The sequence below is a fragment of the Ostrinia nubilalis genome, chromosome Z (genome assembly GCF_963855985.1).
Source record: "Ostrinia nubilalis chromosome Z, ilOstNubi1.1, whole genome shotgun sequence".
NCBI classification, from domain to species: domain Eukaryota; kingdom Metazoa; phylum Arthropoda; class Insecta; order Lepidoptera; family Crambidae; genus Ostrinia; species Ostrinia nubilalis.
Genome location: NC_087119.1, coordinates 20,325,154 through 20,352,646, shown reverse-complemented (window position 1 = coordinate 20,352,646; position 27,493 = coordinate 20,325,154). Strand labels below are relative to the sequence as shown.

Below are 27,493 nucleotides of genomic sequence, written 5' to 3'. Positions count from 1 at the left end.
CACTTTGTAAGTGTTGAATTTTATGAAATTGGGAAAGAAGTACCGAGTTTGAAGCGTTCATGAGCAGACATTGCAGTCTGTTGAATATTCAAGTTCTGAATTTGATTATTGATGAATAATAAAATAAATCCTACTAGCTCGATTGATGTTTCATTTAATTTATTTAAACCAGGTTACCTATAATTTATAGTATATTTTCGTTAATTGACGAAAATATCAAATTAGCCCGTAATCCTGTATCCTGCCTGATACATAAAATAAGCTTATTAATTTAACACAGGTACGATGTACGACTGTACTCAGTGTTGCACTATCAAATGCAATGAGGGTTTTCGCGATTGAAAAATCCACCAGATGGCAATACGTAGACGCGAGGTCCAAAATAATGCTGCATGATTGGTTATTTTTGACATGACATTGACAGATATGTCAAAATCCACCAATCGCGCAGCATTTGGACCTCGCGTCTACGTATTGCCATCTGGCGGATTTTTCAATCGCGAAAACCCTTATTGACGCACCTTTATGCCAGGGTTTTTATGTTCCTGGTCGGGCTATACCAATCTTCCCAAAAAAAAAAACAAAAAAAGAATAAGTACAAAATTCTCTTGTAGTTGTGTATCCGAACAACCATGAGTGACATGTCATTTGTAAACACTACTACCACACACACACACATTACTACACACGTCATTCGTTTAGAGAAATTCAGACTGCGGTTTCGTCAAGTTTTACAAAATCTCGATTTTTATATTCAAGATAAATTGATTTTTAGCACATAAAATATCCGCTGAAGGCTTATGTGTTGGGATATCTAATAGTTTATGGTAGAATAACTTATTTATAATTTTCTTTCGTTGTTTTTAATCACGGGCAGTGGTAGTTTTGAATTTAGGTCTACGGTCTACTAAATCAATTGTTGAAAATGTCTAAGAAAGAGGACCCTGTGCCCGGTAACAAGTCAGTAATCCTGGCTTACGTGCTGTGGCTCTTTAGTGGTATATTTGGAGTGCATCATTTTTACTTGCGAAGAGACAGGCATGCTTTCGTTTGGTGGTCTACACTTGGTGGATTTGGCGTTGGGTGGCTTGGTGAAATATTCCGGATACCTCGATACGTACGGGACGCCAATGAAGATCCTCAGTACATGCTCCAGCTCTCAATGAGGATGAGCAAAAACAGCAAGGTTAGTAACTAATAAGGATGTATTTTGAGGATTCATTGACCTCAATTTATTGGTGACCTACATTTTTGTATGTTAACCTCCTTCATGACCATTTTCCTCACTAAAAATTTATTCTGAAGTTTTACATAAAATGTAGTCTACACTAAAATGTGATTTTCAGGTGCATAATAATTGTGGATTTTAAAATTATTGCTTATTAAGAAGTTTCAGAATTTGATCATTTTATTGGTTTGATTGATGACAGTTACTATCTCATAATGAGTAAGTTACAAGCATTCTTGATATCAAATTGCAAACTGAGGGTGTTCTTGATGGGTCAAGTTGATCCTTCCTGAGTAGGTAACATGATTCAATGATTGCAACTAATTAGCCTTCTTAACTGCATTATGTCTATCAAGCCAGAGAAAACAAGCATTATATATTTATTTAATATGACTTGCTTGATACAATATCATTTTTTTACATTTAATTAGTATTTGATCTCATATGCTCCCATTAACTTACTAGTATCTACAGACTACATGTGCTTCACCCCAAGGCATTTTATCCGTCAGAAAGTTGTTTCCTGTGAACAAAACCTGTTTCTTACCAACAACATCAATTACATTTTTCTAAACCCTAACTTTGTGACCCATATCTATCATATTATGTCCTTCTTGTCCTAAATAAATAAATTCTCCTAAGCCTAATAATATGTATTCTTTTCACCAAAATAATTATAACTTGAGTGCTTTAGGTGTACAATGTATGTCATATTTGTGTTTTGCGCAGGTGTGCTCATAGGTTTTTTCTTCCAGCCCCCATTTTCGATGAATCGCTTTACGGGCATGCTTATGGTCGGCTACTCCTGGGGGCAGATGATGCTGTATGCAGTTCCTCCTGATGAAATCTGGGGCATCAACTTCAGATACCTTAACTACTTGATTCCATTTGCAGCTGCTCTCGGTAAGTAGTGTATAATGGTAAAGGTCTTGGGGTAAATGCATTCATATAGTGCTCTGTTCTGATTGTTTTTCTTTTGTGTAGGTGTGTGGACAGTGGGCAACATTGGCAGAGAGCAAGGCAGTCTGAAGTGGCCCCTGGCGGCAGCATACGTGACGTATTTCACGCGTTACTACATCTACGATGAGACCATCTGGTTCACTCTCATGGTGCTTGCTTCGGCGCTTGCATTTGACTCCTTTTCCAAGGAGTGGCGTAAAAAGAAACCCAAGAAACGTCATGTTGTGAGGTTAGTGCGGTATTTATTCAATAAGTGTATGAATTATTTCTAAATGTCAATAAATGAAGATTGTGTGTTCGAACAATTTATATTCAACTATCAAAGTTATAAATGCTAATTTCTATTTGACAGCCGCATAGCCATCTTAGCGGTGTGTGCTTGCCTCTACCTGTCGCTGTGGGTCAGCTATCTTTACTTCCAAGGCATCATCACCGACAGCGATGGAAATGAAGTACCCATCTACGAAGCGTTTGAACACTTCTTCAGCAGTCCTTGGTAAGTGACCTTGTTTGAGGGTTTCTATTTTTAAACATTTACAGTTTAGTTTGCATTGTTTTCATAGGCCTTAAATAATATGCAAACTTTTAACCTGTATCGTATTTATCGCAGTGTATAAAAGTCTTGGAGTTTCTTTTGGCTGTTGAATGTTACGATTGTGTCTTTATAAATTACGATTAGTCTGCTTTAGAGTTTAGTAATTTTTTAGTGTTCATCTATGAAAGGTTTTCATCGGCATCGACTAGGGTTCCATGATATAATTATGCTGATATATCACGGAACCCTAGTCTAGATTAAAATTTAGAACATTCAATTACGCACCTTGTATCCTTGACATTCGTCCCCTATTTGTTCTATGTTGTTTAGCTAGTCGGATTCGCGTTTCGTTGCTATGTCAGCAGTGTTCTGGATACTTCTATTTGGGGTACAATATTTATGATCGCACTGTGGGCATCGCGCGCTCACGGATTTAAATACGATTTAAATATCGTCACCTTTCGAGAATAAGTGATCCTACTGGAGTGCCATAATCAATAAAATAACGGTGGCGCCCTCAAACGCTTAACAAAAATTATCCAATCATACATTAATAGAATATCCCACGCGTTATCATCCTCTATTTACATGTAGTGAAAGCTCAAATTGCGAGGAAACTTGTTACTTTTTAGATAGAAAATAATGCTTCAAGATCAGTATATCAAATTACTATTTGTCTTTCGTGATGCCTGATTGTTAAATGTCGTACATACAAGCTACATAGCTTAAGTTAAGTAGGTATATTATTAGTTTTGTTTGTTTTTTATAAAGCTTACATTTGACGATTGGGTGTGTAATGTGTTGCAAGTTGTTTTTGTAGCATTGTATGTTGTATTAATACAGCAAACTTAAATAATACTCAGTATAGTCTATCTGTCGCAGTCGGATTGTATAATCCGCCGTTTTACATTACCACTAGGCATTTTACATTACAGCTCTGTTTTGTAATACGGCGGTTCAACGTTTAGGCGGATTGTCATTGCGATACGTTCTTCAATACGGCGGCCCACGTTTAGCCGCATCGTACTACTATTTAGATTGTAGGGTGACCATACTTACAAAATAAAACAATGTTTAATGAAAATAAATTTTAATAAGAAAGATTTCTTCTCACGATATTCCTTAGTGATTAAGTAAGAATGATTATCTTCGTTACTGTAAGTAATACTAAATTATATATTTGGCTTCAGTAATTTTTTTGTATGTTTATAAATCACAAGGACAGCCATCTCAAAACAAATAGACTTTTTTCGAAAGTTAATAATATAATAAAATATTTGGATTTAGTCATTTTTAAACACAATGAGTAATCACAAGGTACAAACATCTTAAAATAAAAGATATCTCAAAATCTTCACCGGCCACTGTCATAATATCATACTTTTTGCACCAATAATATTGAGTAGGATTCCACCGAACACCAGAATCCATAGCCACTTTAGCGGTTTTGATGTGGGCTATAACCTCCAAAACTCGGTCCCTTGTCCACGGTTTTCTGACTGTTCCACATTGTGAAGAATAGAAATTCTTCAATTGCAAGTTAAAATTGTTCTTAAACTCACTGTCGACACACATATTTATAACGTTTTCTTTATTAGATTCAGAAATAACACCGTAATTTAGCAACACATTTTCTGCATCCGACGCCATTGTTGTTGTTATGTCAGGCAGCGCCACGGTATTGAAAATGGGAACTAAAAACTGTCAAAGCGGCGGGTAATGACACGCTGTTTTACATTACGGCTAGCCGTATTGAAGAACATTTGGCGCCGAATACATTCCGGCGGATTTTCATTCAGCCGTATTCAATCCGCCTAAACGTTGAACCGCCGTATTACAAAACAGAGCTGTAATGTAAAATGCCTAGTGGTAATGTAAAACGGCGGATTATACAATCCGACTGCGACATATCCAATATAGCTTGATTAGAATGACAGCTGCCATCAAAAGTAACGACATAACTTTGTAGTAGCGATCAATGAGAGCTAAATATTGGCGGACAAGAAATAATTCACGTTTGACCTACAAACAATATTTTCGACGACAGTGCTTCCAATGAAAATGTTAATTTCGTGTAAATGCAGCGTTAAATTACTCCAATAAGTAGTAATTCGAAATTATAAAAATCAAGCTAGAGTATTAACGACGTCTCTACAAGGTTATCTCGAGTTACAAAAATGTTAGTGTTGGGACATATCGACAAATGTCATATTAAATTAAAACTAATTTTTTAACATATTTAACAAATTTTTTTTCCAACTAATTTTTTAACATATTTAAGTCAAGTTATACGTTTTTCTAAATGTTCACTATTAAAAACCAAAAAACATTTCATTCTTAAATAATCAAACATCGAAAATCAATCACCGGTAATTTTTTGGGTATTCATAGCACCGTTGCTCTAGAAGAGATGCCCACCGCGGCCACCGCCCTCTAGCGAGAGGAAAAAACCACTGAAGAACACCGATGATAATGACTACGACTTAGGTTGTACACCCTTGACATGAATTTTAAATTTTACTGTCTTTAAATTTAAATCATAATTGTCATTTTTATGAATAAAGATATGAAGAAAAATTGGGTGCATTTTTTTATTATCATTTTTTCGAAAACTTATCGATACATATATGTGAACCGTACGAAACATACCCAGCACTAGTCACATTCGTTTGACAGCCGTCATTCTAATCAAGCTATATTGGATAGACTATAGTATTACTCGACGAGCAATATTTGAGCGTGAGGAAGAGTCATCCATCTTCCACCCTCAACAATGTGCAGTCAAGCATCGTCATGTCAGATAAAAAGACATAATTTGTAACTGAAAATATCTTTTATAATATTGTCTTCTTCAGAATACATAGTAGTCAATAAAACTGTCGGGCAGCGTCGTATTGCGTTACAAGTACAAGTCACGCACACAATTATTTTAAAGTTTTCGTGGATATTGCAACGATAGCATAAAGCAACAATAGTCCAATGGTGTCGGGATGGACTGGCCGAATCGGCAGATCCGTAGACGCGGGTTTCACGAGGGGTTACCATGACTTTTTAAGGCCCCCGTGTATTAGGTGATGAGGTCGCGCGGCCAGTACGGCTAGCACGAAAAACTTCGAGTTCAAATCGTTTGCGTATTCGAATCGCCATCAAAAGATTTAGTAAGAAAACTACAACAGCGCCCTTGTGAACGTGTCGTAAAGTGAACTTAGTATGAGATGTGGTTGCACGAAACTTATTTTGAGAATCAAAATTGTCACGTTATCGTTTAATTCGAAGATTGAGTATTGAATTTTATCGAATACGCAAACGATTCGAAGACGAAAGTTGTTCATGCTAGAGGTACAGGTCACTGCGGCCGATGAAATATTATGAATTTGGTCACGCTCACGCGGCCTAGTCTCGTGATGCGCGGGAGTTCTTAGTACTAAATGGAGAAGTTTCGTGATGTTGCAAACAATATATTTTAGTGAATGGGATTAAAATGTAGACTATGTTACTGCAACAAATTGCAAATCATAGCCTAAGCATTAAATACAGGGTGTTACTTTGCATTCTTGCCATATTTACAGAGGTTATTATATTACTGATACTGAACACAAATCCGTAAAAAAATAACGCCCGAAATTTTTTTTTAATCTTGACTATTTTATTTTATCGACAACCTGTTAAACACACCACTAATTATCGTAACGCATGCACATCACTTGTTGGCGATGGCGATGGAGACTTTTTTACTTTTTATTGTATTTTTAAATATCTATTGCAATCTATTGTCTTTAAAATGTCTTTTTGACACTTGTAAATAACTGAGAAATCCATCAATCACAAATCACGTTATAAATAATACAAAAAATGACTGAAGTGTATTCAAATAACGAATAATTTAATCAAAATGGTGCTTGGAGTGTCTGCAAGACGTCTTAGACGAAATGCTTGATGACGTACCCTTAGCGTTACACCAAATCACGGTAATATTATCATACAGTATTGTAACTTCATATAAACGGACGAAACGCGAGCTTTCCTTCGAAATTCAAATCTCGGTATGCGCTCGACATGCAAAAGTCGGGGGTGTCGCTAATGTGCCACAGTAATAAACAAACGATGTGTTGTTTTTTAAACAGTATGTGCTTTTTTTTTATAATAATAATTACAACTACCTATTTATACAGGGTGTTAGGTATGGGTTCATAAGCCGACACTAGCCTATGTTAACATGTACATGTAAATGGTATGGTAAAGTCAGTGATATAATCATTTTTTTTTTAATTTTCATACAAAATAAAATTTATAAAATCAGATTTGTATGAAAATTAAAATTATTAAAATGATATCAATTTTCTTTCTGACTTCACCATACCGTTTATATGCACATGTTAACATGGGCTAGTGTCCGCTTATAAACCCATTTTACCTAACACCCTGTATAATTAATAATCAAGCATTTTGTAAGCCTCAGTCGAGGCGCGTACATTTTACGGTCGCAAATTTATAAGATTTGTTACTAAATCTTAACACAAATATATTTTTTAAATTAAATCTACCAATCACAAAACAACATGCATTTTTATCCTATTTCATTCACAAATTATTTTGTTTGTCAAAATAAAATAAAAAAATACAATCACAAAATACATTCACAAAACTAGATAGAAATTCTAAGTAGGCAGATGTCATGAAAATAGGCTCTGTAGGTGGGCAGCCCTATCGCATGTTGTCATACGGTGACGTACCGCGCGGCTGTTGACATTTATTTCAAAAATAAGGCTGAGTTGGAATACTATAGATAGTATTACCGTGACCAAATGCCCTACTACCAGCAGGATGGTGCTCCGTGCTCCCCCACAATAAGGACGTCAAGTGCGCGAATAATACGTTTGGTGAACAGTGGATTGGACGAGGGGTCCAGTAGCTTGGCCACCACGATCCTCGGACCTGACACCAATGGATTTTTGGAGTGACTTGAAACGACTGGTATGCGCAGAAGAGATAAACAGAGTAAACGCGTTACATGAAAGGATTGTTTTAGTGAAACTGTGAGACAAAACGTTTATGTGTTGCGAAAACTAAAGCGAAAAACCTACGCTGCGCCGTGCTAGACTGTGCTTTCATGAGAACGGAGGACACTTTGAACACTTGCTTCGCAGTCCGTAAACTTTGTAAGTAGGAACTTATAAATAAATAATTGATTGTGAATAAGGTGATTTCATTTCATACTTAATTTATTAATTTGTAAAAATAGGGTACAATGTTATAAATTAATTAAAACCCTAATAATTATTACGTATTTTTGACGGTCCTAAGCCCGTAAAGTAGAAAGGAAAATCGAAATCAACTAAAGAGTATTTTAAAATAATTATTATGACTGGATAAAAAGGCTGGTACCCAGAGCCATAAAACAGCAGATTATTAAGAACTAGGCCACGCCCACTAGGTTTATTCCACTTGCACCTGTAGAACGTGCGAGACAAAATTGGTTTATTCCAATTTGTACTGAAAAACCAAATTCACTAAAATCTTAGTGTCCTTTATTTATGGGAGTTTCTTGTTTATCTTAAACAATAGGTATTGTTCCCTACTTTTATCTCTGTGAATATGGCAAGAATGCAAAGTAACACGGTGTATATCGTAAAAAAATAGTTTGTATCTGAACACAACATTCGTTTTAGTTTGACATTAACATAAATGACACAGTAAGCAGTTCTGATAACTTTTATTATACAGCTTGCTTTTACATAACTTAAGAAAAGTTATATTAATCACCATACGTTTTGTTGCCAGGTGGTTGGACGCGAAGCAATGTCTGTACGATACTTACCAGTACGCGCAGCATCACGGCTGGTACGAGGTGTGGAAGCAAATCATAGATCTGTCAGATCCGCATGGGGAACAGAACGCTTACAAGGTAAGTTAAAGGTCATAGCAGACATATCAACTCGGAAAGAGATCAACACATTATCGCCTATTTCAACCTGTCATCGCGTTTCGCGCGCTGTCAATCGCGAGGCGAGGCGTTTACTACGGTGCGCGGATAAGCGTGCGTTGAAATATTTGACGATTTGTAAGTAGGTACAGTCACGGAATGAAAAGGTTCGTCAGTTTTCAAATTGATTCCTTCAACGAATCGCGAGCACATATTACCTTTTGAAACTATGTTACAGAATAATCTCGAGTTAGAGAAAATAATCTTTATCTGTTCGTCAGTAAAGTTCAAAATTATTCAGATCAAAGTTGTTTGACGATTTAACTTGTCAAGAAGATTATTATGATTAATACCTAAACTAAAACCTTGTTGGTTCAACCTGCCATTAAATAAAAAAAAACTACATTTTGTAACATTGCACCAGCACTGATGGGATAGAAAAATAAACAAGCAAAACCTTATTCGTAAGCAAACGTCATATTTATTTAAATGTTAGCAGCACTGTTTCTTGCACGGTTATGTTGGCAGGTTTGACTCTTACAGTACCTAGTGCAAGCGAAAACCGACACTAAGGTGACGAACCTTTTCATTCCGCGACTGTACTTACTATTTATTTAAAGAGCATACAAATTAAGAAATTTTGACTTTGGTCCCAACTGCTTGTCCATACACATTTTTCAGCTTGATTCACACATACATGTTATGACCAGGTGGCCATAAGATGCCATTAGGTAATGGACAGTCCACAGTTCATTAGACTATACATATTTGTTTCAAAATCGCACCTATATGTCTAGCCCGTAACTGAGTGAGTATTTAGGAGGGCCTTAGGCAGTTCTGGGAGCAGTACGGGAGGTGTGACATTGACATATTATGACATGACAGCAAATCTGATGTCTCGCTATCGTTTGACGTGCGACCCTCCGTTCGAGCGCACGGGACTCGGTGACCGCTAGACATATAGTGCAACAATTTATGACACAGAGTTGAGCTCAATTTGATATTATATGCTAATGACGAAGCAAATATAATTTCCACTGCACCTCTAGCATGAACAACTTTCGTCTTCGAATCGTTTGCGTATGCGATAAAATTCGATACTCAACCTTCGAATAAAACGATAACGTGACAATTTTGTTTCTCAAAATAAGTTTCGCGTAACCATTTTTAAGTTCACTTTACGACATGTTCACAAAGGCGTTGTTGTAGTTTTCGTACTAAATCTTTTGATGGCGATTCGATAACCAAACGATCCGAACTCGAAAGTTTTTCGGGTTCTCAGGCTCGGTCCGGAGTCGAGCCAGCAAGAGAAAACGTACATCTTGCGTCGCATGTAGACCAGGCTATACTTATGTACGATTGAGTCTTTATAAAATACAATTAATCTGCTATAGAGTTAGTATTTTTTTCAGCTATTTAAGGTTTTCATCGACATCGACATTTAAGTCTATTTTATGTGTCGGCTGTTGTTATTCCCAAATAAATAAAGAAATAAATCGACTAGGGTTCCATGATGACTTGCTGTAAGCTCGATTTTTTCTCATATCCAGGTCCTCGGGCTCGGTCCGGAGTCGAGTCAGCAAGAGATAACTTCCACCTGGCGTCGCTTGTCCCGAGAGAACCACCCCGACAAGGTGAAGGATGAGTCGCAGCGCCGCGCTGCGCAGGAGCGCTTCATGGAGATACAGCAGGCCTACGAGATACTGTCGAACAGCAAGCACAGGTAAACTGCCCCTTATACAATGTTTGGTACAAAGCTGAAAAAAAGGCATAAGGTGTGCTGAAAGGTCTCAAAGCAAAGTCAGTTGAAGGATGAGTCCCGCACACCTCCCTGCGTTCGCTCCGTCCGTATCAGAGCGTCGATATGACGTCACGGCTGCCAGGTGCGCAGTTAACTCTATCGGGTTCTTGTACGAAAGTGAAAAAAAGGTCTAAGGTGAGGCAAAAGATCTTAAAGCAAAGTCAATTCATCTTACAGGAAACTCTTGGTCTGCACCTCACTTGGCGGTAAGACTACTGGGAAAGTCCTTTGGAAAACGCCTTTTCCCTAAAGTGATAGAAAAAGGTTCACCAATACAAGGATTTTTGTACTTATTCTGCATGTCGGCCACCCATCCTGGTGGTTCGAACAGTAGCCGTAAAGGACTACATGCCAGTTGTGAACTTGTGATAGCGGGTTTGAATTCTGTCGCAGAAGCTTGTACAGAACAGAACATACGCTTGTACGTTACTTACCTTAGGGCCCTCGCCCACGGCGACTTTTTGTAGTGATGTTATCGCGCGTTTCGTAAACGATCGACAGTATCGGCTACTAACGCGCGTTAGTCGCATTTGCACGCACTACAGAAGCGATGCCAACGCGCTACAGGAGCGCGACAGTATTGAGTTTGCATCGCGACAGAAGCGCGTTTATGTGGGCGAGGGCACATAGCTAGCGACCGCATTGCGACTGTATCGATGCGAACGCGCGACAGAATCGCTACTGCATCGCTACAAAAAGTCGCCGTGGGCGAGGGGCCTTAGTTATGATGACAATATCGTATTCGCACTTAGAGTAGGCGCACACCGTTGATTTTTAGTTGGCCGATAGTCTGTTGTGCCCGATTTCAAATTGTATGAAGAATCGGCCAAATCGAATCGGCGTAGTGTGCGCACTCCCATACATGCCCATATTGATCAACAGCCCGACTAAACTATCGGCCGACGAAAAATCAACGGTGTGCGCCTACTCTTATTCTACTCTAGCTGAACTGCACGGCTAACATTATGACCTTTATAATATTAAGCAACAGCAAAAATATGTAATAAACATGCAAATGCATTTTCTTTCCAGGAGAAACCGGCGCAACAAGAAAGACAACACTGACAAAGAGAGAGCTCGTCACGACGAAATGTAGTAAGTCGGTCTAGTAAGACTGTTTGCTCAAATATATTGTATTTTTAGGTATTCTATTTATCTCGAATTTATTTAAAGTCTGCATATAACGACAGTGAAGCTTGCGTCTTCCGAAATCGGAAAAGTTAATGTTTTAGTAGAAATAAAAAGACACGCACAAATCTCAGTAAAAGCTTCCAGTTATGTAAGTCGCAGTTATTTGACTATTTTAATCATAAAATGTCTTTTTATATTTCTAAAATCTCAATCTCAACTTTTGACTCTTTTTGGTTAGGATTTCTAAAATCTCAACTTTTTTTCTACTTATGTTTATTTATTTTTCAATCCTTTCTTTTTAACACGTTTTTTTTATTTGTGCATTCCGTTATCATACAGGGTGGCCAAAACAGTGAGGTCTAAAAGAAAAATTTAGATTCCTTACATCAAGGTGTACCTAAATCACCCCCATGTATGTAATACGATTGTGCTTAGTTTAGGAGATAGAGTTAATTTTGTGATATTTTAAAATTTTATGACCTAGTAGGCTTTAAACATTTTTATCTTTTTTTTGGGTTGACTTTTTTCATATTTCTTTTTTTCGACAGATTTGTTATTAATTGTAGATGTTTGAAAAAAATAATCACCTTCCTATCTTTGATTCAAGATACAAAAGTTTTGCTAGAAACATTAAAATTATGCTTTTATCAGAACACTATCAATTTTTCAACTTAAAAGTTTAAGTAAAAAAAAGAACTTCCATAGGTCCAAAACCATTTTAAAAACTGCGCCGTTTCCTGAACATTCATAATAATACAAAAAAACATGTACTTAATGGGCCACTATTTCCTGTAATCGGTCCACTAAAGTGGGAAGTCGGAGATTTCGTTACTTGTTTTTGACTTTCTTAGAGTGAATTAATATTGGGAATCCTCTAAGTTTACATTACGTAGAACAGATTTAGAGCAGTAACAGGACAGAACATGTTTTTATTCTCAACGAGGAAGCTCTGGCCCTTCACCACACCTGGTGAAAACTGATGATTAGGCTGAAGGTGGAAGGGTACTTCAATTACAGAGGAACTATGGCTTCCTACCTCCAAATGCCGGAATACAGTAATGCTATTAACATTATTGTTATAGTGACAGACTTAGGAAAATAGAGTTGCTAGCCAGATAGACTTAGATCAAACCCTACCACCAACCAAACCGAGCAGAAAATTGCACCTCCACTGAGAATCAAACCCGGGACCTCTGAAGCTTACATCTTACCACTTGAAGACAGAGGCATTTGTTACATTTTACTATTCCCTTGAAATACCTACTACAGTGAGAAGAAGAAGGAGGATATTTGGTTTATGTTAATTAAAACTTACTTAAAAATAAGAATGTGTTCCGGCATTTGGAGGTAGGAAGCCATAGTTCCTCTGTAGTTGAAGTACCCTTCCACCTTCAGCCTAATCATCAGTTTCCACCAGGTGTGGTGAAGGGCAAGAGCTTCCTCGTTGAGAATAAAAACATGTTCTGTCCTATTACTGCTCTAAATCTATTCTACGTAATGTAAACTTAGAGGATTCCCAATATTAATTCACTCTAAGAAAGTCAAAAACAAGTAACGAAATCTCCGACTTCCCACTTTAGTGGACCGATTACAGGAAATAGTGGCCCATTAAGTACATGTTTTTTTGTATTATTATGAATGTTCAGGAAACGGCGCAGTTTTTAAAATGGTTTTGGACCTATGGAAGTTCTTTTTTTTACATAAACTTTTAAGTTGAAAAATTGATAGTGTTCTGATAAAAGCATAATTTTAATGTTTCTAGCAAAACTTTTGTATCTTGAATCAAAGATAGGAAGGTGATTATTTTAATCAAACATCTGCAATTAATAACAAATCTGTCGAAAAAAAGAAATCTGAAAAAAGTCAACCCAAAAAAAAGATAAAAATGTTTAAAGCCTACTAGGTCATAAAATTTTAAAATATCACAAAATTAACTCTATCTCCTAAACTAAGCACAATCGTATTACATACATGGGGGTGATTTAGGTACACCTTGATGTAAGGAATCTAAATTTTTCTTTTAGACCTCACTGTTTTGGCCACCCTGTATAAAGATACATATCGACTTTTAGAAAGACGTCTAATGTTAACCCGTAATATCGCGGCAATGCTGTTGCTACTATATTTTGAACCTCACGCTCTGTCTTGAGGACCAAACTAAGTTTGTAACTGTAGAAGGTTACAAATTGATTGTCAGGTAAATATTGTGTTTTAATTCGTATCTTAAGTAAGTGTCATATCTACGTTTTTTGAAGAAAAATCACGTTACTCCGAGAAAGCTTTTCTAGTCTAGTGTCTTTCTCAAGTCGAATTGATATTACGTTGTAATAGATGTCGCATTTAAATTATGCATTTATTACTAAAACAATTAACATCATTATTAGATTCGTGCAATGAGAATAGTTTAGTTAAACTTTAGTCTAATCATGTACTTAAAATATACTTTTTGCATTTACTATACCAAATGTAAATTATTATTACTAAAATTAAAATAAGTTTCATAACATTTTTAAACCTTAAAGGACGTAGCACATTTGTCAACCCGGAAAGGGATCGTAACCGTATCAACTCGAGGTGGTCAGTATTCATTGTATGAAACTTCATACTGCAACGCACACTTATCCGTATCGTAACGTAAACGCCTCGCCTCGCGATTAACAGCGCGCAAAAGGCGAAGACAGTTCGCGAAAGGCGATACGGTGTTGACCCCTTTCCGAGTTGATAAGTCTGCTATTACCATAAACTGTAACATAATCGCAATTGCATATTTCTGATAATACGTAATTTAAAACAGTATTCTCGTTAAAAATATATTTCATCGCTTGCGTAATTCCAGTTATGTCGTAAGCGATGTTTAACTCATTTTGAAAATATTTATACAAAAATATTTAAAAAATTGCAGATGTGTTAACTGTAATATTATTTATTATGAGCGAACTAAAGTTATTTATATTTTGAAAGGTAATTAGGTCTCGTTTTATAACCATCTTCTGTCTTGTTCATACTTAGAGTGACAGCAAGACAGAGGTGATCTTAATATTGGCTATTTATTTATTTTGTCTCACTCAGTGTTGTGAAAACATTTCATTTTAAAAGACTCATGTTGCGTTACGCCTCGTCTCTCCATTATTAATTGATGACTGATCGCTGTATAAAACTAAGAGTGGAAGGCTACATTGTTTTTCACCGCTGAAGTACCTACGTATTTTGTTACATATAAGCAACAATGTGTCAAATTGATAAAATAAGTTTCATTCTGACAAAGATCTTCCAAAAATAGTAAGTATACTTGTTAATGTGTAATCTCTTTAATAAGATAAGTCGAAAATAGTATCCAATTATACAGTAGTGACAATATTTATGTACATTTACTTTAATATTAAATCAATTGACCACTACTTACCGCCTCGAGGCAGAAAGAAATTCCATTTAACAGCCAATTCTAAATAAGCGATGAATGAACGGTTCCATTAAATGCAGTAAATATTAGATATACCTACTGTTCTTCTGCCAAGATACATTCTTCTTACTGGAAGTCGCTACATAAAATCACACCTGTGGACCCTAAATAAGGCAAAAAAAATAAATTTTTGATGTGTATTTTTCGTCAATGCAGAAGCGCTTAACCTAAGAACTTGAGGAACGAGTGTCAAATGTTATGACACTGTGTCAAATTATGTCACTGACGTTCATCCCAGTGAACATTACATGCCGTGATTTAAAGCGCGTCGAGAAACCAGCACAATCTTATTCCATTACATTAAAATAAGTTGGTCCAAATTATGGGAGGGGTGACATAATTGACATAATATGTCGTGACAGAGCATACAAGTCTGAAACACATCTGAAGTCTCACTGACGTCTGACGTCACAAAAACACCCTCCAGTGCCGTTCCCTTATTAACTATCTCAGTCACTAATGCCCGTTTTCACCATCAATCCCTAATTTTAAAGTGACCCCTATGGTGACACATAACAGGCATTTTGTTTTCATAGGGGTCACTTTAAAATTAGGGATTGATGGTGAAAACGGGCATAAGTCATGCATGTGCTTGACCTATAGAACGTTGTCTTTAGAACTCATATTATGGTCGTAGCCTTTTTAAGACAGATAATTCAATTAATTAATGTTGTCTATATTTGCCAGATCCAAAGTCATTGCTTGAAATATAAACGGCGGTTGTTTTGGTCTCAAGGCGTTGAGTATATTTAGCTTTTAATCATCGTTTAAGCAGGTGGGTGAGTGTGGGTGGGTTAATTTACTTTTTAATGCTGACTAGAGTGATAACTACTATACAGGGTGTTAGGTAAATGGGTATATGAGCCGACACTAGCCCATGTTAACATGGTTATATAAATGGTATGGTGAAGTCAGAAAATTGATATCTTCATTTTAATTATTTTATTTTTCATACAAATCGGATTTAATAAAATTTATTTTGTATGAAAATTTAAAAAAATTAAATGATGATATCAAATTTCTGACTTCACCATACCATTTATATGCCCATGTTAACATGGGCTAGTGTCGGCTCATATACCCATTTACCTAACACCCTGTATATGCCTTTTTCCTGTGATGCAGATCTGTGGCCTAATTCACGTATTTTTTACAGTCAAGATCTCGCTCACGTTCAGAAGTCGTCCCATTGTAAAACAATTCTAAATCCGTATTCACAAGGGTCATTTTCGGTAGAACGATTACTCGATAGGATCGCAACTCAGCGATTTGTTGTCATTGAAGTTTTGTTACGTCGTCGTCCCATTGAAAAACAGTTCTAAATCTGTATTCACAAGGGTCATTTTGATAGAACGATTACTCGATAAGATCGCAACTCAGTGTTTTGTTGTCGTTGAAGTTTTGTTACGTGAATAAGGCCACAGATCCGCACGCGTGCCCATATCCTCACCACAGGAAAAAGGAGATATTTGATTCATTGTTTCAAAATGGCTGACGTGAATAGAACTGTCGTCAGTTTTCCCTTTCAGATTGGTTGAAACAATTAATTTGATTTTTTTAAATTGGTTCGAATAGCAAACATCATTGTGTCAAATACTGTTTGAAATAAGCAAACATTTGTATGGACAAGTTTATATTAAAACTAGATTAGGACATACAGTTATATTATAATTTGTATCTGTATAAAAACCTTCACCAGAATATTATTTTTATATTATTTATTTATTGGTGGCAATCAACAAACCATTTCAAAGCTAAGATCTCTCATTTTCTCTTTATTTATTGAATATAGTGACATTAAATTTAGAAGTGGCTACGTAAACTTAACAGTCATTGATTTTGTAAGAATCTTCTAATAATTATGCATTTACATGCTTATGACTTGTCCGTTATTATTGAATAAAGAGAAAATAAGATACCATACTATACTATCTAGTTTTTTAGAATAATTGTAATTATTAAACTCGCCACCATTTTATTATTGTAGAATTTTGGGTCTGATTAATTCCGTCCTTTTTATTAAATTTAATTACGTAAAGATTCTATAGGTTTTTCGAATATATTCTGTAATAGTATTTTGGAGACTTTATATGCCTTAGTATAATTTCGAGTTATGTATCTTAAATAATTCGTTATAATTATTATATTTTGTTATAATTATAAATAAATCTATTTTACTAACATAAGTTGTTTCAATACATCGTAGTTACGAATTATAGTAAGATTGAGTGTTCTTAAGTTTTGGTCACAGTAGGTGTGCTAGGAAGGAGACGGAAATTTTCATCGTCAAGAAGCACTGTTTCCTCCAGCTACTACCAGCCTTCTTCTTGAGGTCGTCGGTGTGACATGTCATGTAGCAGGCGACCATTTACCGAGGTGTGATCTCTACTCGATAACTCGTTTACTCCACTTGACGGTCGGAGGTCGGTCAAGGAATCCCCTGTGGCCTCGTGGTCCTACTGCCTTTGTCCTACCGATGCATGGGACCACATTAACTTTTTTTTCCGGTTGGTCCGATTAAGTAATCGGACTATTATTTTTTTAGACCACGTGATCCCACCAATCGAACTACGCGTTCTAGCCATGAGTATGTGACACTGCATAAATAGGCAATTATTTAGAAAATCTTAAATAAATTAAAGTTACAGTTGAAAGTGCAACAAAATGGGAGACGACAGCAAATATTTTATTTTCTTCATGGAGGAAACTGTGGAAAATAAAACCAGCCCCTATTAAAACGGTTCACACTTTTCGACTCCATGCTGACTCAAACTTAGTACACTGCAAAATGACTAGGTGGCACTGTGCTCCTTTAGATCTCGAGTCGGATTTTTTTTTTCCGTAAAAGTAAATTCTGCTGGTCTCCTTGCAACTACAATAATAACGAACTTTCTTTGCAGGTGGGTTTGGGCAAGCGACGTCTATGAGGCAATTTTTGAAAAGGTGTCTACTATTTAGACACCTATAAAATATTTTATCTAAGCGACTGAAGGAAAATCTCTAGGAAAAAGGCTTTACCGATACAAAGATTTCATATGTACGTATGTATTTGTTGTACGTATGTACTGTGGACGATGGCCACCAATCCTGGTGGTTCAGACAGCCGTATGGAACAATGCCAGTTGTGGATGTGATTTGACTTCACTTTTGGTTTTAATTTCCATTCGTCTTGAAATTAGTTAGGCCGTCCCCAGGTCTGTTAATTCTTCTTTATTAGTAGATAGGTCTTCGCCTTCATGGCCTCTCTTGTATCAAAAGCGCAGGTCTCATTCTACGATATGCATTACTTGAACCTTTAGGTCTCTGACGGACCAAGGTGACTGAGTTTCTTCCGCCACTTATCAGCACCCGCCCATATGTTGTTCCGAAGTGGTGGTAGGGCAAGCTATATTTGGGAGGTGTATAAGTGCCCTGAGAAGGGCCTATGTACTGAATAAACTATTTGAATGTGCACGATAGCAAAAGGCCTGACCATAATGACTTTAGTCTAGAGATGAAACGGATAGTTGTTTGGCCGGATACCGGATACCGGATATCCGGCCAGCTGCTAGGCCGGATAGCCGGATATCCGGCGGCCGGATAGTTGGCCCATTGTCTCGTTGCATGTCGTGACGAGTTTAGCGCCGCACAAGTGCTTCGAACGCGATCAGTGGGTCTAATAGTAGACTAGACACACTTTTCTAAAATCGAATCAGTCCGAATAAAATGTCAGATTTTGCTACTTGTCTAGGGGGCAGATCAATTTGGGCGATTTCGGTTGCCATCGTGAGTGTGTGATTGAAGCGAAATTTAAATTAGTTCACTTGCATCATGACATCAGACCATCAGTGAACAAAAGATCGCCTATTTTATTTGGCAATATGTATTTCGACTTAACAGATACATATTTACTATTTATGTATTCGTCATTAGAGTGAATAGCCCAGAAAACGAAATTAGTTTTTTTAAAGGCCTTAATATGGCTTTTTGTAACTTTTTGGACTTTAAATAAAAGCCGTCATTATTTATAAGCCATTTTATTGATGTTTACTTCAAAGATTAATGTATTTAATTTTATTAATAGGAAATTGTCGTAGTTTTTTAATATCCGGTATCCGGCCGGATAGTGAGTTATTATCCGGTATCCGGCCGGATAGTAATATATGGCCGGATATCCGGCCTACCGGATAGTTACCGGATATCCGTTTCATCTCTACTTTAGTCCCCTGGACCAGAGGACGGGCATTTGGTCTTGGATGCGACTTTCTGTGATACTCTTTCTCCCTCCCACGTTCGTTCTACGTCGTACACGTCAAGATTTTATTTACATCACCTGTCTGGTATCTGTCAAGCCCGTTTTTCTTCCACACGTGCAAGCAAAATTTCAACTCGAGAGAAAATATGGAGCTGGAGGTGGCCATAGGAACTCTACAATAAAACGACACAAGCTCGTTTGATTCGCATTGACGAGAACTTCAATCCTATTATGGTATCTAGGGTCTGATGATGGAGCTGGTAGGCGGCCATAGGAATTCCGCACTAAAATGACTTAACTCCATTGAATTTGAGCTCGTTTGATTCTTATTAAAAAAAAAATAAAATAAAAAAATGTTTATTGCCATTAAATCAATGTACAGAGTATTCTTATGACTAGCGGCTTCTGCACTAAGCATAGCTTGTGTCGCAGGAGCCTTTTAGTTTTTACAAGAAGATCTTTACTTTGCGGTCTGAGAACACACAAGTCAGGCAATTTATTGCTATAAGAAATTAAGATTAAAACATAATAATAATAGTAACAAAGCTTACATTAATGATAATGGTATTAGTCTCTATTAAAGGATGACAAGTAAAATTACATCTTAAGTAATTATGTAGGTAGGGATAGGTATATAATTAAAATCTATTTATTATTCTTATTAATAGCTAACAAAATATGTAAATTTAGTTGTGTGTTGGGTGATATGTGTTGAGTGTTGTGAGTGTGTGTGTGTGTGTGTGTGTGTGTGGCGATTGGCGAGGACTTCAATCCTATATGGTAACCAGGGCCTGATGATGGAGTTGGAAGGTTGCCAAGGGAACTTACTATGCAAATAAACAATTTGAATTTGAATTCCGCACTAAAACAATACAACTACATCGAGTTTGGGCTCGTTTGATTCGTATTGATGATTACTTCAATCCTCTAAGGTAACCAGGGTCTGATGACGGAGCTGGAAGGTGGCCATAGGAATTCCGCAATCAAACTACACAACTGCATTGAGGTTTGGGCTCGTTTGATTCATATTGACGAGAACTTCAATCCTATTTGAGTTTGGATTAATTTGATTCCTCCTGATGATTACCTACTTTGGTCCTAGAAAATATCCGTGCAATCCTTTCTTTAGAAATAAGTTTGATTATGAATTTTGATTAGATGGATGGCCCAATACAAAGGAGAGCACGTGCCCAGGGCTGAATATTAATAGGGCATATAAACGTCATATCTCTAACGCTGCGCCTAACATAAAATGTAAGTAGTGATGATGCCTTTTATAAAATAAAGCTTACGTCAGTTCAGTTTCCTGTTTCCGCTGCGTCTTCTCGATCTATACCGTCTGAGTCAAACTATACTGGCGGCGTGAAAGCCTGTCTTGCGGGAAAGAGGGCATCGACTACGTTCCTCAGGAGACCAGGATCCATGGTGGTGGTGAGTGGGGGAGTCCGCGGGCGCAGCTTGTTCATGACAAGCCGATATGGCCTCCCCCACGGATCCTGGTTAAGGGTGGAGAGGAGCTCCTCCCAGGCGGCGTTTTTAGCCGCCCCTATCGCACCCCTATAACCTTCTTGGCCTCCTGGTACACGGCGTAAAGTGGGCCATCTTGTGTCTCATCCCAGTTCCGTCGCCTACGGTGTCGGGAGTAGGCTGGAGTAGCTGAGACGCATTCTTCTCTGAGCCGAGCTAGCTCCGGGGACCACCAGTGCACTGCTGTGCGAGGCAGCAGCGCTCTAACTCGAGGCACCGCCGCGTCGCACACGCGCGACATGGCCCCCGGGACCACTCGACCTCTCCGTCTGGTTCCTCATCGCCCACTTGCGGCGACCAACTTTCCACCAATGACGCAACAATGAACGTGTTCCTGTCCAGGTGCTTCAATGCCCATCTCGGGCCGATCTCCGGGGAACAGCTTGGGCCGATCGGGGCAGACTGGGAGGAGGCGAGCTCGAATCGCACATATCGGTGATCCGATAATGTCTCAACCTCCTCCAGTACCTCCCAGCTCTGGACACGGCGCGCTAGGGCAGGGCTCGCGAAAGTGACATCCACGACCAAGCCACCCTGCATTCGCACGCACGTGTCGACCGTTCCCTGGTTCAAAATCACTAGACCATTGGCCGTCAGCCAGTCCTCGACCAGCTCCCCTCGCAAGTCCGTCAGTCGGGAGCCCCATGACGCGACTTCATGTTCAGGTCTCCAGCCACTAATACAGGGTGAGTATGTCCCCACCCAGTCAGCAGAGTCCCCATTTCCACCAGGAACGTCTCGAACTCAGCTATCCAGCGATTTGGATTTTGTTGTCCGCACCGGCAACATTGCCGGCTGCGGTCCACATCCGCCGGGCATACCGCCTGGATGTGTCCGGCCTCCAAACACCGGAAACACCTCAGCTCGCGGTTTGGGAGAAGCCTTACCCTGGCGGCAACCCATCCAACCAGGAGACGGCCCTCTGTCACCTTTTTGGCCGTTAGAACTGGGTAACGGACCTAGTTCTAGCGGCCAAAAAGGTGACAGAGGGCGTCACGGCGGCGAATAGTCCCGTGTAATCTCGGCGGAGATTGCCAACCTTGACAGCCTCCACGAAACATCCTCCCAACTTGGCCACTGCGGCCGCCGCTCCCGGTAGTAGTGGCACCTGTGAGCGCCTGCGGAATCGGACGGCCTCAATGCCTAATTCGGCAATGTCCACCCGTTTTTTAGCCTCTGTAATGGCCTTTTCACCAGATTGCCACCGGACCTGGTGTGACGATGACGACCACTCTGGCAAGAGTGTAGCGACGAAGAAGAAAAAGAATGGCCTTTACGTAGGTAGCACCCTTCTCGCTGACCGCAGGCTGTATGGATAGGACCACAGCCGCGGACTTTGGTGGGCGTGCTTTCGGCACAGCGGCTTGAGCCGCCTTTTTCTGGCCCTTGATGGGCGCCTTCTTCACGTCCTTCCCATTCGTGTTACCTCGTTTCACCACTGTGCTCCAGCCCTCGTTCATTGAAGTCGGGGCAGGCGGTAGAGGGCGAGGGACGGGTGGGGCAGTTTCTTTCGGGGGGCCTTCCCCTTCTTCTGCTTCTATCTTGGCTTCTTCGGTCCTTGGGTTGGAAGAGACCTAAGGCGGCTGGTCTGGTACCTTCTCGGTTGCGCTCCCTCTTGCCGCTTGTTTTGTCATCGCCGGGGTTTTGGGAGAAGGCTGTAAAGGGGCCTCCTCTCGTCGCTTCTCGAAACTTAGAGGCGGGCAAAGCCTTGGCTCGGGGTTCAGGCGCGGCTCCAGCCCTTCCACTCGGGCATTGATCCGCGTCGTCATCACGCTCATGACTTTCGCCGCCCACTCCTCCATATTGGAAGGTATCGTCTCCTTCGAGGTCTCTTTCATGGGAGCTTTTGCCCGGAGTTGGGCCTTCAATTAGCCCATCTCCTTCTTCATCTGGTCGATCTCGGCCCTCAGGACGTCGTTCTGTGCTTTTAGATCGTGCACTTTTTCGAAAACAGTGCGGCTAGCAAGGGTGTTGATATAGCCTCCTTGAGGGCCGCCTGCATAGGGCCATGTAAATTCCCCGACTTCTTATTCACCTTCTGGATGAGCGCCAGCCCGGTTTGCACGCGCTTCAGCAACCCGTACACGGTCTCATTTTCCTCCATGGCGTGCTTCACAGCGAGCCTTGTTTTGGTGCCTGAGGACCGTGCCTTTGTTGTCAGTTCTCTGCCTCGATCTGGAGTTCTTGTTTCTCTTGCTGTTCTTGACCTTTTGGAAGGCCTCCTGAAACTATGCTTTGCCGACATATTCGCCCGTTGTAGGCGGCCTCCCTCGGCCACGGCGGGCACGCTCGTACTGTACTGGTGTTGAAACATCCCCATTCGTGATGTCCTTCATAAGTCGTGTCAACCAGATGAACTCTTTAGCTGCTTTACTTGCTGCCACGATTTCGGCTTTTGTGGTTGATATAGCCACTAAGGTCTACAACCAATGTGTGTTACCAGTGAAGACTTATGGTTTGGAAACGTGGTCTCTCACTATAGGCCTTATACAGAAGCTCAAAGTTGCACAGCGTGCTATGGAGAGGGCTATGCTCGGTGTATCTTTACGAGGTCGAATCAGAAATGAGGAGATCCGTAAACGAACTAAGGTGGCTGACATAGCCCGACGGATTAGCAAGTTGAAGTGGCAATGGTCAGGGCACATAGTACGCAGAACTGACGGCCGATGGGGCAGCAAGGTTCTGGAGTGTAGGCCGCGTACCGGAAAACGCAGCGTGGGACGTATACCCACAAAGTGGACCGACGACAGGCCTATGTTCAGCAGTGGACGTCCTATGGCTGTGATGATGATGATGATGATGACTCATCCATGATAGAGCACCTCTTGCATAGATGCACAATACTCCTGAACTTGACCTTCCAGTAATCATACAGCCGCCATGGTCTGCATCAGAATAACTTTCTATCATACCTTTCTTATTGTTGCCGACGCGGGAAACCTCCGCGGTGGAGGTTCTCCTCCTAGGTTTAATTTTCTCTAAACTACTTCGTGGATACTCTGGTGGCTTACAATTACAATCTTCGAGCCGGGTCCAGGCGGATCCAATGTTTTTTACGCCACCCAGAATGGTGAATACACGGAGCGCAACTCGAAGCGAACAGCAGGAGATTCAGCCCTCCGACGACTCTGAGGTACAAAATATGGCACGTCACAATGACATTTCCGTACATAATAGTATAGTCGTGCATAATAGCATAGCAAATTCTAAAGTCTCGAAATCGTCTATAGCAGCTAGGAAAAAACGGCTTGAATACGAAACTGCGAAACAAAAGGCCAAAATCGCTATGGATTTACTTGACAAGCAGTTGGAGGCGGATATTGCGGAACTTGAGGATGAATATCCCGCAAATAGCCTTCGGCTTCACGAGAATGCCGATAGTGTGACGCAATGGCTTGAGCAACATGAAAAGGAGCAACTTGTCCACGATAATGGACCCCAACCGGACAAGTTGTGCTCTTCAGTACCACATCAAGAGTCAGCACCTATGAAAAAATGCTGGCACGGTGCACATGTTGGCCGCTGTACTTAGAGACATTGCGGCTATCTCTGCTGCAAACACCAACAACGGTAACCTATTAGCCGTATATGCACGCCACGAGATCTCCCAGAATTTTACGGAGACCCGATAGAATGGCTACCATGTAAAGGATCATACTACGAGTCAGCTGAAGTATGGAACTTCACACCTAAAGAGAACCAATGGCGGTTGAGAAAATGCCTGCGTGGAGCCGCAAAGGAAGCAGTTCGGCTCTATTTATCATTGTGGCATTGTCACCAATAACTATTATGTCTACTCTTGAGCTGAGGTTGGGTAATCCAGATCTGATAATTTCAAGGGTACTGTTGTACATAAAGAAATTACCAACCTTGCCGAGCGATTATCAGAGAGACATAGAGCCATTCGCTGTGAAGGTACAAAATCTGATAGAGGCTATTCGAACATTGAAGCGAGAGGAATATTTACAAGGTATGAACATAGTCTCAAACATACTTGCAAAACTACCGACAGTGCTCGTATCAAAATGGTCAGACTTTAGTTTTCCACTGATCACTGAAGGAAAGATGCCTCGCTTACTTATGCTATCAGATTTTCTAAAAGAAGAAGCTATAAAGATATCGACTACGTCCAATACCTACTGCATGGAATCACGCTACTACCAGACCAAGTATAGACTACGTGACATTTCAACCAACCGTCCGGAAGCAGTGTTGTTACATTCTGAACAACAAGATGTCAACAAATGTCAGTTTTGTCGTAAAGCAAACCATACGCTGTTGGAATGCAAGCGCTTTACTAAAGCTCTACGTACGACCAGATGGAATCACGTGAAGCGCAGCGGACTCTGTTTCAGAAACTTGCACTGCGCCTGTGTGCGACCTAGACAACTGTGGTCTATCTCATCATAAGTTGCTGCATTATCCAGTTTTCAACCGTCGCGACGACTCTACTGTTCAGCTAAGGCAACAGAACGCTTCTACGGAGACAGTCACGAACAACTCTCGACGAATTATTTTCGCGCCGAATGGTTCACGGGGCCTTCTTTCCTGTACGGCGTTGAAACATCATGGCCCGCAGGTATGGTTCAACCTGAAACAGAACAAATGCAGTCGGGTTACGTCATGGTTATGGGAAATTCACTTGAGGCCTTACCTGTGCCTGATCCAGATCGTTTCTTGTCCTGGCTTTGCCTGGAGAGCTACGGCGGTCGCACTCAAGTTTATTGACAAGTGCAGAGGTGATGTATATGTGGGTATACCAAAAACTATCCAACGGATATAAATGTAAAGGTGTCGCGACCGTTGACTTAGTAATAAACCAGCTTGAGTTCGTATCGGTTGTTTTACTTGCTGCCCGTAAACATATCAAGAGGACTTACCGGTAAATTGTGATACAATGAGACAAGCTAAATATCTGTTGATAAAACAGGCGCAGATGGACACCTTTAGCGGTGAGATCACAGCATTAAGGAATGGAAAATGTGTAGATCGCAGTAGCGGGTTACTAACCTTAACTCCCTTTGAAGATGAGCAGGGTTTGCTTAGAGTTGGAGGTTGCATTGACGCAGCAGATGTTAACTTGGAGATGAAAAGGCCCGTCATACTGGATGGACGACACCGCGTGGCACGCCTTATAGTGAGGCACCATCACGTGAAGGCCGCGTGTTGAAGCGTGTTGTGCAGAATAAGAAAATGCACTCCAGGAATTCCACGTATGAGAGATTTTCCACATTCTCGGTTGGCGCACCATAATTGTCCATTTACTTACTGCGGACTAGACCTTTTCGGGCCCAAGGAAGTAGCTGTAGGAAGGCGACGCGAAAAAAGGTATGGCGCGTTATTTATCTTTTAGTTCATGCAGTAAACATAGAGATAGTCCCATCGTTGTCTACAGACTCCCTAATAATGGGTCTAAGAAGAATGGCATTCGCGGCACTGGCCAGCAGGCCTATTACGACCTCTTAATTCCAGTCAGTGTACGCCTTAAACTAAACTGCTTAAAATTGTCATCGGAGAGAGAGCCCTAAAAGAGGAAACGTTATCGACGTTAATGGCGGAGGTGGAGAACATGGTCAATAGTCGCCCATTGTCTCATGTGTCAGTGGATCAGACAACGAGAGAGTCGTTAACGCCGAATCATATTTTAGGAAGCTTTTAGGAAGCTTTGAAGAGCTTCCTAAAAGAATATGATTCGGTCGATCTGCCTTGTATCGGGGAATTTGATGACACAGACTTACATCTGAGGAAGCGGTGGCGGAAGGCGCAACGCTTAGCAGACATGTTCTGGAAAAGAGGGGTGCGAGAAGTTTTACCAGACATGCTGCCACGGAAAAAATGGAACTCAGAGCAGGCGCCGTTGCGACTGGTCTGCACAATCCCCTGATTTAAATCCTTTTGACCATGCCTGGGATATACTTCAGAAAAGAGCTCTTAGGAATTTCCCTAAAGATATTGTGCATGAACAGTCTAAATCTTATAACTAACATCTTCAATGTATCGCTGTTGGTTTCTATAAAATAAATAAATGAAAACCAACTTTTCTTGAATCTTAGCAGGTCTTGGGACAGTATTCCACAACAGGATATTGACACCCTTGTTTTGAGTATGCAGAACCGCTGCAGATGTGCCAGGAGAGTACGGATTATTAATTTTAAGTTTTCTTTATTTTAAGGTCTATCTATATTTAAGAAAATTTTGACTATGACTCATACGTAACATAAAATTGTGGTATTTTTGGAGCTTAGGACCCCACAGCGTCGTTGACTGACAGCACCCGCGCAGCACTTTTTTAGACAAGTTTATAAAGGCTGATTTACAGGCATTAAGTTTCTAAATTAAAGAAAAATTTAATGTGATCAAATTGCATGAGTCCCCAATTGTAATCGGGGCTCAGGCTGTGTTGGCTGCGCAAGCGCCGCGCGCGTTGACTCGACGACAAGACGCAAGTGTGTGAGAGGCCTACCTCAAGAAATTATTTATGAATAGCAATAAAAATAGTTTTCATGAATATCTAATTATTTAACAAAGGTAGTGTTATTTTTCGAAAGATGCGAGACCTATACATAGGTAGTTATGTATTGAGTGTTTAAAATGTTTTTAACGGTGTTCCTATTTAAATACGAGTATAGCCCCTACTGGAAATAGAGGCTCAAAAATAAATCTAAAGAGTAAGGAATGAAATAAAACAGACGTG

General features: G+C 39.9%; 1 protein-coding gene across 1 annotated transcript; it reads left to right on the top strand.

Moving 5' to 3' along the window:
- Positions 1–688: 688 nt before the first annotated feature.
- LOC135086559 (dnaJ homolog subfamily C member 22) lies at positions 689–17,146 on the top strand. The gene is made up of 7 exons (XM_063981312.1): positions 689–1,186; positions 1,984–2,131; positions 2,213–2,417; positions 2,541–2,684; positions 8,505–8,628; positions 10,197–10,369; positions 11,480–17,146. Exons 1-7 carry the CDS (start codon positions 926–928, stop codon positions 11,541–11,543), a joined length of 1,119 nt encoding a protein of 372 aa, XP_063837382.1. The 5' UTR covers positions 689–925; the 3' UTR covers positions 11,544–17,146.
- Positions 17,147–27,493: the final 10,347 nt, after the last annotated feature.